Source organism: Camelus bactrianus, chromosome X (genome assembly GCF_048773025.1).
Source record: "Camelus bactrianus isolate YW-2024 breed Bactrian camel chromosome X, ASM4877302v1, whole genome shotgun sequence".
Lineage (NCBI taxonomy): Eukaryota > Metazoa > Chordata > Mammalia > Artiodactyla > Camelidae > Camelus > Camelus bactrianus.
The window spans coordinates 65,246,553-65,259,031 of NC_133575.1; the positions used below are offsets into that span (position 1 = coordinate 65,246,553).

General features: G+C 34.0%; 1 protein-coding gene across 1 annotated transcript in view; it reads left to right on the plus strand.

Moving 5' to 3' along the window:
• The first annotated feature begins 3,253 nt into the window (after positions 1 to 3,253).
• The window catches only part of LOC105064758 (sodium/hydrogen exchanger 2-like), a 58,231-nt gene continuing 49,005 nt past the window's right edge, over positions 3,254 to 12,479 (plus strand). The window contains exons 1-3 of the mRNA XM_010949757.2: positions 3,254 to 3,509; positions 6,387 to 6,850; positions 7,362 to 7,612. Coding sequence (XP_010948059.2) covers positions 3,254 to 3,509; positions 6,387 to 6,850; positions 7,362 to 7,612 — 971 coding nt within the window. The remainder of the gene's footprint in view (positions 3,510 to 6,386; positions 6,851 to 7,361; positions 7,613 to 12,479) is intronic.

Genomic DNA, 12,479 nt, shown 5'->3' on the forward strand with positions numbered 1-12,479 from the left:
ACCACTTGGTAGTAAAAAGAACTGAACTGTTTATACATATAACAACATGGATAATTCCTATAGATTCTACATTGATCGAAAGAAGCCAGATACAAAAATGTACATATTGTATGATTCAATTCATATGAAGTTCAAAAGTAGGCAAAAATTAATCTATGTTGAAAAAAATCAGAACGATGGTTGTCTGTGTGTTAAGGTGGGGATAAGCTGAAAAGGAGCATGAGACAAATGTTCTTTATCTTCCTTTCGGTGGTAGTTACAAAGATGTATATAAATTGCCAAAATATCAAGTTGAATACTTAAGAACTATGTATTTATTAAATATATTTAGTAATTATACATCAATAAAAGAGAAAAGAATAAATAGTAAAAAGAGGCATTTTCTTTTCATGGGGTGACCTTCATAGATCCTAAAATCACATTATATGCCCCTTATATAAAAGGCTAGACCTAGATAATGAGGTACACCAATATTGAATATTCCATACCTAATATAATTACTCCAGAACTTAGTCTAATGGAAACCTGGAAAATAATTACTGAGAATAGTGGTTAGTGTCAGTCTCTGATCTAAAAGTAAAGTGAATAACTAAATATTGAGTACAGGATGATGACAAATGAAATTGCAAATGGAGAAGTTTACAGGGAAATTAAATTTTAAGTTGTCAGATTTTTAATTTATGCCCTGCTTTTTAAAATTAGATTTATTTTCAAGAAGACTTCTTGTTGACATATCAAAAAGTGTATGCATAGGTGAGCTTGTATCTCCAAATTATTCCTTTTTGTTAAAAAATGGGCCATTGATTTATCATTAGCTGTTAGATGGTGTTTAGGCAGCTAAGAAAAAAATGGGTCATTGATTTATCTAATAGCCTAGGGCTTTCATGTTTTAATTACTCATGTTCTCTGTGAATAGTCAACCATGTTAACACTCCCACGTCCTGTTTCATGAAATGCATATTTACTTATTTGGACTTCCTTCCTTCATTCCTTTCTTCCTTTCTTTCTTCCTTCCTTCCTCCCTCCCCCTCTCCCTCCCTTCCCACCTCCCTTTCTATGTGTGTATATGTATATATATTTTTTGCTTTCTATCAGAAAGGTAAGGATGATTATTATTAAAAACAAGAATTTACCAGGAAAACACTTTCCAACTTTTACTGTGCAATTTTGCGGTATTCTGAGCACATAGAAAACAAGAAAAAAATTTTCCTCGGTATCACAAATATTTGTCATAATGTTCAAAGTGTTTAAATACACTTTAAACTTTAAAATACACTTGTCACCATCTGCCCTGAATTTTTTACTTGAGTACTTATTGCAAGCATTGTTATATAAACAATGTCTTTTTAAAGACATATGTCTTTATATAAGCAATGTCTATAAAGCATTGTCTTTACCCCTAGAAAATGGTGGTGTATTCTGGACTATTTAATTTTAGAGGCTAAAAATACAAAATATTTATAGGAATAATACTAATAAAGGATTTTATAATAATACAGGACAGATACAAAGATACATTTTAAAAACACAATAGTAGTCAGAGAAAATTCATCATCTTTGTCAACATGCCATGGGATTCATATATATACTATTCATTCCACCTGTTAACTATATAGCCAGTGTGATGTGGCTGCTTAACATTGAAAATTCAGGGAAATAAGTCACATGGAAATTGCATAAAGCCTTTTCCTTTTTTAGCTGATTGGCTCTCTGAAACTAATAGCATGAAATGTTTGTCAGTGAAAGTAATAAACAATCTATAGTAGGAATAGAAAAAAAGCTTTATTTGAACCAAACTGAGGACTATAGCCTGGAAGACAGCCTCTCAGATAACTGCTCTGGGAGATCCATGGTTTCCAGCACAGTTTTATATCTTTTCAGAACAAAGAACATTAAGCAAGTCAGGGATAAACTCCTTTAAGGTTTCTGAAAAACAAATATGCATGTACACAGCAAGTCAGTATGGCCCTGACACCTGGGAAGGGAGTCTTATCATCAAAGGAGGGCCAACATTGGCATCCCAGGAAGAGGGGCATTTAATCTTTATTTTTAACATAGACATTGTTTACTTCTGGTCAATGCGTCTTTTTCTTTCACAATTAAAGCAGATGTACAATGTATGTTTGATAGGCCACAAATAGGCTGTTTTAGTTAACATAAAATTCAAGTTAATTTATATATATATATACCACAATATATGAAAATTTCTTTCATCACATTCTACTTTTAATTATATTTTTCCTTAATTGCCACAGATAAAATAAATATGTAAGTATTGAATTTCTGATGATATTCAATTTGGTAATCTATGAAACAAGATGTGATCTAAAGATTTTTGACAAAGGAAAACAACAGGAAAGAAGACACCAGGTTTAAATTCATGCCTAATTTGAGTATAATAAAGATGAAAAGGGCACGATGATACAAAAGGGTATGTAACTATGCTGGAGGTCAGCCTCTCTGGTGAAACTTCACTTAGTTTATTAGCAACCAGTATATGTTTTTCATAGTAAAAACCTGAGGAATTTGATTAACAAATAAAGTAATCATAATTTACATGAGGTAGAAGTGGGAGTAGAAGGTGCTTGCCCTTTTTTAGAAGTTCTATTGAAAGCACATGGAAGATAGGAATTATGGTAAAAGTAGTAACAAAATCTCAGTCTTTACTACTGGGACACTTATTCAGAATAAAGAAAATGCTTTCCTCCTGGAATTTTCAGGAGCAGCTGATCTGATTTAATTTTGCCAACCTTTTCACCTCTCTATGAATATAAGGAGCTCTAGGTCTAGAGTTTTCCCCAAAAGGTAGTTTGAATTTGGAGTCAGGATTCTTGTATATAGAGGTCTTCAAAGTCTCTGGAGATTTAGAAATTCTTGAATATTCTTCCATATCCATTGTGAATTGGAGTCATCTTGTAGTGAGAAAATAGATTGCTAAGTGGCCAGAATCCAGTTCCCAATGGTTTTCTTCCTTTGAGAGTTAGGACTCGGGGTAAAAATCCCTTTCTATGTCAATCAATGAATTTGTCCCAGCTTCCTCCCTTTGCTGGCTTGGGCTGGCTCTAATTTCATTCCAGGGCATAACAGTCCAGCATTTCTCTTTTGGGACTCCAGGGGGCTGCTGGAAATTTCACTGATGCATTAAATGCTAGCCAGCAGGACTAAGGGTCAAGGACAGCAAACTGCATTTGTGAGCAGATGCAGCTGGGGAAGAGATTAAGTACTTTAGCAAGCACAGCTGGCAAAGCTGATGATGGCCCTCAGGCTGGGGCTCCTGTTACCTCTGCTGCTGGGGCAGCTCTGCTCCCAGCTTCTGGGAACCTCTGGTGATAGCATACTGCACTACTGGGACCTGAGAGCAGACAATGGCAGCTGGCGACCCAAAAGAACACAGGATAATGGCTCAGAGGTGTCTGCTCACACACTCCTTTTCTCTCTGGATTACCAGCATGTGCAGGTTCCTTTTGAGATCACACTCTGGATTATGTTAGCATCTCTGGCAAAGATAGGTAAGTGAGGAATTTCCCAAGGCTTTCCCAGGGAGTTGCCTAACAGGGGGAACTTTCAGGGCTTTTCCAGATGTAAAGATAGGCACCCTTTTCTTAATAAACCCAAGAAAAGCAAACTATAATATTTGCCACCTGATCTCTGCTAAAAGGACCTTTCTCTTCATAGCGCCAACCCTCTTGCAGGGATTATGTTCAAATATTGGTGGTCTCCCAGCAGAAGGAGACAAGAATAGACTGAGCACAGGAACTTAGACTGGAGAGGGTCCCAGCTGTTCAAGGGTTAAGTAGACAAGGCATAACTTTAAAAGAGAGAACAGAGAAATCTTGATTGATTCTGACTAATCTAAGTCTTTAGATGACTTGTTTTTCCTCACAGGATCCTTGTTATAGTTGCCAGGTAGTGCAAAAAATGGGACAAACTTATTTCCTATTTGTTAAAAGGTAGGTCTTTTGGCCACCACTCAGAATTGAAGGGGAAACACAAACTAAGAATAAATCCAGCAAGAAAAGAAGAGCCATTGTGCTTTATTTCACCTTTGTGAACACCCTGAATTACTAGTGTTATGGTTCTCCTAAGGAGATTTATTCTCAGTTATTCCTCCTATGTTCTTTAATAATTTATCAAACCTTTGCTATGGTGATATTAAAATTATGAGAACCTTTAAGAGTTCTAAGTATTCATGATTGAGTTACCATTTATTTGTAGGTTCACAACTGAGAACAATGCCAGGAAAACATGAAACAAGCTGTAGAATTTTGTTATTTTAAAATGAATTTATTCTAAAATAAATCATGTTCAGCATTTCAAAGTTTTATTTAAGTGACTTTATAGATACCAAAGCATTACCATTTATGAAATGTAATATTTAACGATGATACACAAAATCCACAGATTTATAGCATGATAGATTATCAGAGCTTGATAAACCATTAGAGTCCATTTTTATCCAACCCTTTCATTTTATAGATAGGAAATCTGAGGCCCAGGGAGAGAAGATGCTTTGTGAAGTTCACAAACCAGAGCTTAGAATGCTAGTCTCATACCTCTTTGATTAGAGATATATTCTGTCTTGGATGATAATAACTAGCACTTCTATATAGTTAAGAGTTTCTTTAAACTATTTTTTGCAGTACTAGATATGTTGATTTAATAAATAGTCTAATTAAATGTTAACTTCTGGATCATAGGGCAAAGAATCTTCCCAATAGGTCATCTGTTGCCATTTGTTTAAGTAGGACTTCATTGAGCCATCACTGACAGATAATTTTTTTTTACCATAACCTTAGTAAGAGAATGTAAGTTTAAAAACAAACAAACAAAAAAACTTCCTTGTTAGCTTTCATTCATTCATTCATTCAGAAAATATTTTTTGAGCACATTTCATGTATGGAGCATTATATTGGGCCCATGGGCTACAGAGATAAGACCCCATTTTTCCTATGAGGAGTTTTCAAATTATTTCAAGGCCTAGAGGAAATAAATGGCTGTATAGAGGATAAAGAGGGAAGCAGCATGGTTTAATGAAAAGATAAGATTGCTTTGAGCTGTTTAATATTTGCTCAAGTTTAGAAGTCAGTGCCTGCAAATAAGCGGTCAATAAGTATGTGTTAGAGGAGTGAAGTGATTCTTTGGCCTCATATTTATCATTTCAAATATAGGAATAACAGTATTTACATCACTGTGTTGGTGTGATGAGAGAATCAAATACAAGAACATATGTGAAGGCACTTTTGAAACTATTAAAAAATAAAGTCTAGCTTAGAAGCCAGCTGACTTTCTTTTCTAAAAATGTATTTATTATTTATTTGATAAGTATCTATTGAGCTATTTCTTTGTGCTAGCAATGTGCTAGGGGATTAATGTAAAAAACTAGCCTCAATCCTTGAGAAAGTTATAGTCAAATTAATTAACAAGTATATTAGAAAGGGATCTCAGCAGTGTACTGGTGGGGGCTGGGGTAGAGAGGAAGAGGATTGATTAGCTTGAAAGATTATTAAGGTCCTTTCTAAAGCAGAGAGTATTGATGATAATTAGAGTCACTATCTATAGGCATTATGTAAGCTAGGGCATGATGATGTGACATAATGTAGGCAAAAGTAAAAGAATACGGGATAAAACAGAGGACTGCTGCCATGTGGGTTTTTAGAATTGGTGCATTTCCCTTCATGGGATGAAAGACTCATATAATTCTATGAGAAAAAAATAAATTTTATGATTGGAATTTTATTTTGATGATTCAGTTGTATGCATTAATGTAAGCCCACATTTGTCAATCAGACCAAGTGACAGTTTGAGGTAATTATAGGAACATTGAGCTAAAAGTCAGGAGGCCCGGCTGGGTTGTCTTCCCAACTGCCACATACTTAACATATAGCCATGAAAAGTTACTTTGTTTCTTTGGTCTCAATTTCCTTATAAATAATCATGATCCCTTATCAATGAAGAATTAGTTACGATTACTAAAGCCCTTTTCAACTCTTATTATTCAAAGCAGATGTTTAAATTATGTTTCTGATTTCTATATTCTTAAAGTGTCTGATGTGTATCATTATGATCATGAGAAGAGCAGAAGAATATTGCCAGATGATAAATGCATGGTTTCCATTTTAGAATATGTTCTCACATTTGAAAATGATTCAGTGGGCACATAAATAATCTTATTGTTGTTTACGGTGAATAGTTTCATTCAATTAGTAAATATTTTTCCATTATAAAGAAAAATGCCTCCACTCATGCATATTCATCTTTATTAAGTTATTATTTAAATGTTAAATGACTGAGAAGCTATTTTCTGGAATCATAGACTCGAACGGCTGACATACAGAGATGACTGATAATGAAGATGTTATAATACTCTATCTTTTTTTCTTTTCTAGGATTTCACCTCTATAATAAGATACCCACAGTTGTACCTGAAAGCTGCCTCTTGATATTTGTAGGTCTCATCATGGGAGGACTAATTTACAGTTTAAATGACAAATCCCCACCAGTTATGAACAGTGATATATTTTTCTTGTATTTACTTCCACCAATAGTCCTTGATGCAGGGTATTTTATGCCCAGTCGGCCATTTTTTGAAAACATAGGGACAATTCTGTTGTACGCTGTAGTTGGAACCATCTGGAATGCATTTGGGATAGGCCTTTCCCTCTATGGCATATGTCAGGTGAAGTACTTCAACCTTCAAGATGTGCCATTGCTCCATAACCTTTGGTTTGGTAGTTTGATTGCTGCAGTAGATCCTGTGGCTGTACTCTCTGTATTTGAAGAAATTCATGTGAATGAAAAGCTTCATATTTTGGTGTTTGGAGAATCCCTCCTTAATGATGCTGTTACTGTCGTAAGTATCCCAGGCATGAGCTTTCTAGGTAATTAAATAGGTTCCTTTATGATCACCCTTGAAATTTAAATAAGAACTGAATTCTGGTTTAGACGATAATTGAGCAATTTAGTCTTAGAAATAAGTTTATGAACAGAGACTGTGATTTACTGGCCATTAATATGTTTTCAAAAATAACAGTGCTTCCTTTATACTGTATTAATCTTCTATCAGTTTATTAAATGGAAACTTGGGTAAACCTTCCTAGTCATGGCAGATAAGAATATTTTAGCCATGAAGGATATATTCACAGTCCATCAGACAATTTTCAAACATAATAATCCATAATTTGACATTATCTACAGAAATATCTGTTAATAAAGGGAAGCTTTCTAGGAACTCATTTTGGGAAGGAAATGGGAAATTGAAGGACTTCAAAGTTGAAAAACCTCAAATTAGAAGGCTACATGGGGCATAATTTGAGACTCTTCTGAATGATAAATTCATTCTAATCTTTTTTTTTTTTATGCAGGTGCTCTATAAGCTGTTCAAATCTTTCTGTGAAATGCCATCTATCAAACCTTTGGATATTTTGGCTGGGATAGGAAAGTTTTTCTTGGTTGGAATAGGAGGCATTTTCATTGGCCTCCTGTTTGGCATGGTTGCTGCCTTTACCACGCGCTTTACCAAGACCATCCGGGTCATTGAACCTCTTTTTGTTTTTTTATATAGTTATCTCTCCTACCTGACAGCTGAAATGTTCCATCTCTCAGGGATTGTGGCGTAAGTATCTGGACAAGTCTTTAATTTATACAATTTCTCATAGGAATTGAGTCTGATTTTCCACTAGAAGTCTAAGAAATTGCATTTCCTAGATATGGGAGGAGGACCCTCCCTTTATGTTCTAGGATTTCCTGTTGCCTCTAATAGGCACTTAGTCATAGCACTGCATATTATTGTGGTCAAGTTCTTGCGCTTCCAGTAGAGATTAAATGGCTATATCCCAACTAACTTGCCTATATTGAGGGTACGGGACAGTATGACTTTATTGCATAACAAAAGTGGTGAGAATTTGGCATGGCATAGGGAAAATCATTCCCCTAATAGTATCTGATCCTAGTCATATTATAGTGGTAATTAAATGACACCATATAAATAAACTTGGCATTAACCCTTCTATAGATGAACTTTCTGTCATGGCAGTTAAGTAATATTATAACTTATTTTGTAAATCATAGGGCATGTTATGTTTTTCTTTTATCCACCACTGATATTTAACCAGTGATGATAATACCTCATATCTAATAATAAGCTTGTAACACTAAATAACCATATGGTGAATATTAACATCTAAACACTTTTGTACTAGGGTGTAAACAGATCATCCCATTTTGTGTTTTTAAAAGTAATGGAATGCATTTTTTCAAATGTTGCATGTTTTCCAAAAACTTAAAAATAAAAAAGAAAAGGTTGATTTTTTAAAAACATTTTTATTGAGTTATAGTCATTTTACAATGTTGTGTCAAATTCCAGTGTAGAGCATAATTTTTCAGTTATACATGAACATACATATATTCATTGTCACATTTTTTTTCACTGTGGGCTACCACAAGATCTTATATATTTCCCTGTGCTATACAGTATAATCTTGTTCATCTATTTGGCATATAAGTGTCAGTATTTACAAATTTTGAAATCCCAGTCTGTCCCTTCCCACCCCCCACCCCTTGGCAACCACAAGTTTGAAATCTATGTCTATGAGTCTGTTTCTGTTTTGTACTAATATTCTTTTTTTTTTTTTAATTCCACATATGAGCGATCTCATATGGTATTTTTCTTTCTCTTTCTGCTTTACTTCACTAAGAATGACATTCTCCAGGGACATCCATGTTGCTGCAAATGGCGTTATGTTGTCGTTTTTATGGCTGAATTATATTCCATCGTATAAATATACCACTTCTTTATCCAGTCATCTGGTGATGGACATTTAGGCTGTTTCCATGTCTTGGCTATTGTAAACAGTGCTGCTATGTATATTGGGGTGCAGGTGTATTTTTGAAGTAGGGTTCCTTCTGAATATATGCCCAGGAGCGGGATAACTGGGTCATATGGTAAGTCTATTCCTAGTCTTTTGAGGAATCTCCATACTGTATTCCACAGTGGCTGCACCAAACTGCATTCCCACCAGCAGTGTAGGAGGGTTCCCTTTTCTCCACAGCCTCTCCAGCATTTGTCATTAGTGGACTCTTGAAAGATGGCCATTCTGACTGGTGTGAGGTGATACCTCATTGTAGTTTTGATGTGCATTTCTCTGAAAATTAGTGATATTGAGCATTTTTTCATGTGCCTATTGGTCATTTGTATTTCTTCCTTGGAGAATTGCTTGTTTTGGTCTTCTGTCCATTTTTGGATTGGGTTGTTTGTTTTTTTCTTATTAAGTCATGTGAGCTGATTATATATTCTGCAGATCAAGCCTTTGTCAGTTTCATCATTTGGAAAACTTTTCTCCCATTCCATAGGTTGTTGTTTTGTTTTACTTATGGTTTCCTTTGCTGTGCAGAAGCTTGTAAGTTTCATTAGGTCCCATTTGTATATTCTTGCTTTTATTTCTATTGTTTTCGTAGACTGCCCTAGGCGAACATTTCTGAGATGTATGTGAGATAATGTTTTGCCTATATTTTCTTCTACGAGGTTTATTGTATCTTATGTTTAAGTCTTTGTTCCATTTTCAGTTTATTTTTGTGTATGGTGTGAGGGAGTATTCTAGCTTCATTGATTTACATGCTGCTGTACAGTTATCCCAACACCATTTTCTGAAGGGACTGTCTTTATTCCATTGTATATTCTTGCCTCCTTTGTTGAAGATTAGTTGACCAAAAGGTTGTGGGGTTCATTTCTGGACTCTCTATTCTGTTCCATTGTTCCATATGTCTGTGTTTATACCAATACCATGTAGCTCTATAGTATTGTCTGAAGTCTGGGAGAGTTATTCCTCAAGCCTCTCTCTTTTTCTTCAGTACTGCTTCGGCAGTTCTAGGTCTTTTGTGGTTCCATATAAATTTTACTATCGATTGTTGTAGTTTCGTGAAATATGTCCTAGTTAATTTGATAGGGATTACATAAAATTTGTAGATTGCCTTGGGCAGTATGACCATTTTAACAATATTGATTCTTCCAATCCAGGAGCATGGGATATCTTTCCATTTTTTAATGTCTTCTTTAATTTCCTTAATCAATGTTTTATAGTTCTCCATGTATAAGTCTTTCACCTCCTTGGTTAGATTTATTCCTAGGTATTTTATTATTTTCGGTGCTATTTTAAAGGGGATTGTTTCTTTACTTTCTTTTTCTGTTGATTCATCATTAGTGTAAAAAATTCAACTGATTTTTGAATGTTAATTTTGTAACCTGCTACCTTGCTGAATTCTTCGATCAGCTCTAGTAGTTTTTGTGTGGACCTTTTAGGGTTTTCTATATATAGTAACATGTCATCAGCATATAATGACACTTTTACCTCTTCTTTTCCAATTTGGATCCCTTTTATTTCTCTCTCTTGCCTGTTTGCTGTGGCTAGGACTTCCAGGACTATGATGAATATGAGTGGAGATAGTGGACAGCCTTGTCTTGCCCCAGATTTTAGTGGGAAGCTTTTGAGTTTTTCACCATTGAATACTATGCTGGCTGTAGGTTTGTCATATGTAGCTTTTATTATGTTGAGATATGTTCCCTCTTTACCAACTTTGGTGAGAGTTTTTATCATAAATGTGTGTTGAATTTTATCAAATGCTTTTTCTGAATCTATTGAGATGATCATGCAGTTTTTTTCCTTTCTTTTGTTGATGTAATATATTACATTGATTGATTTGCATATGTTGAACAAGCCTTGTGTTCCTGGGATGAACCCCACTTGATCATAATGTATAATCTTTTTTATGTGCTGTTGGATTCTATTTGCTAATATTTTGGTAAGGATTTTTGCATCTATGTTCATCAGTGATATTGGTCTATAATTCTCTCCTTTGGTAGTGTCTTTGTCTCGTTTTGGTATCAGGGTGATGGTGGCTTCATAGAATGAGTATGGGAGTATTCCCTCCTTTGCAATCTTCTGGAAGAGTTTGAGAAGGACTAGTATGAGTTCTTCTTTGTATGTTTGGTAGAATTTTGTGGTTAAGCCATCTGGTCCTGGACTTTTAGAAAGGGTTGATTTTTAACTTCTACAGAAGTAATGCCGTTTGACTTTGTTACTCTAATTTCTAAAAGGATTTACTGTAAATGATAAATGTCACCGTATAGTGGTTGATATTAGTCTGTTTTAAATAAAATGTTTTAGACTAAAAGCAAGGGCCTGGGTGATTGCATTTTAATTTTTTGGAAGATGTAGTTTGTGCTTTAAATTGTCTTTGATTTTCATTGTTCATGTTACCTATTAATGAAAGACATGTTAAAAAAAAAAGGCCAACAAATGAATTGGATATGGCAATTTAAATTTAATTTTCCTAATCTAGAGCATTTTCCAAAGTTTTTAATTTAGTATCTTTTAGGTGGCTTCCTTCTTTTGAACACCCTGGATTTTTAAAGAACTTGGCAATGTGGAGAGTATTGCCATGTCTGTGTTGAGTATTGAAAGAATGGGTCAAAGGAAACAATATTGTCAAAACTACTTGCTTTCTCTAAAAATGTTCTGATTCTTAATTTTCTTATAACTCTAAGATGTTTTATTTTGGTTTAGGATTACAAGTATCCTTCAGGTTATATCTGACAATCTTGTTTCTTTTGACTGTCAAAGGTAGTGAAGACAGATCTTCCCTTAATTTCTATAGAAACAGTTTAACAAAATCATTAAATGATTAATAATTCAGACTATCTTAGGCTAAGGCTGTAGGTGCATTTTTGTATTTAAAAGTTTTTGTATAAAACCTTTAAAAATTATATATAATATACCAGTATAAACTTTGTGTTTATGTGTGAAATTTTGTCTTACCTAAAGTACAATTATTTTGAATGCAATTGAAAAAGAAAAGAACAAGCATGATTTGAAATATTTGAGAGAATCCTTTTCTAAGACATTGTAGTATTGGAAAATTAATTAGGTTGAAAACCTTGGATTAATAAGTGGAACACTGATACTTAGGTCACCTAAATGACCAAACCAGATTTGGTAATGATGATATTTTAACCTGTAATTAAAGTGAATACAGTGATAATTCAACTAACAGTCAAGTCACAGATTTTAAATATAAAATACTTTTGAATAATTAAAAATTTAACTTTTTTTGGTGATGGAGATAGAAAGCTTCCTCCAAAACTGTCTGAGCTTCAGTTATTTTTTAGCTGTTAGAGGTAGATAATATCTGCTTCACAGAATAATTGTGGCTAATAAAATGAAATAATGTATTAACTGATTGGCTATTTAAATATAAAAAGTAAATTGTAGTAATTCTGTAGTTATTCATTGATTGAATCACTGTGTTAAATACAAAACAAACATATAATCAGAGTCACAATGTTACTTTGGGAAAAATTTCTCTTCCTTTCATTTTCTTTTATTCTACAATAATTTGAAAAATGTACACAAAACACCTAAACTCAGTCAGTCATTAGTTAGTTTTTAAGAAATGAGCTGTGTATAAATCAGGTTCTACCTGAAGGA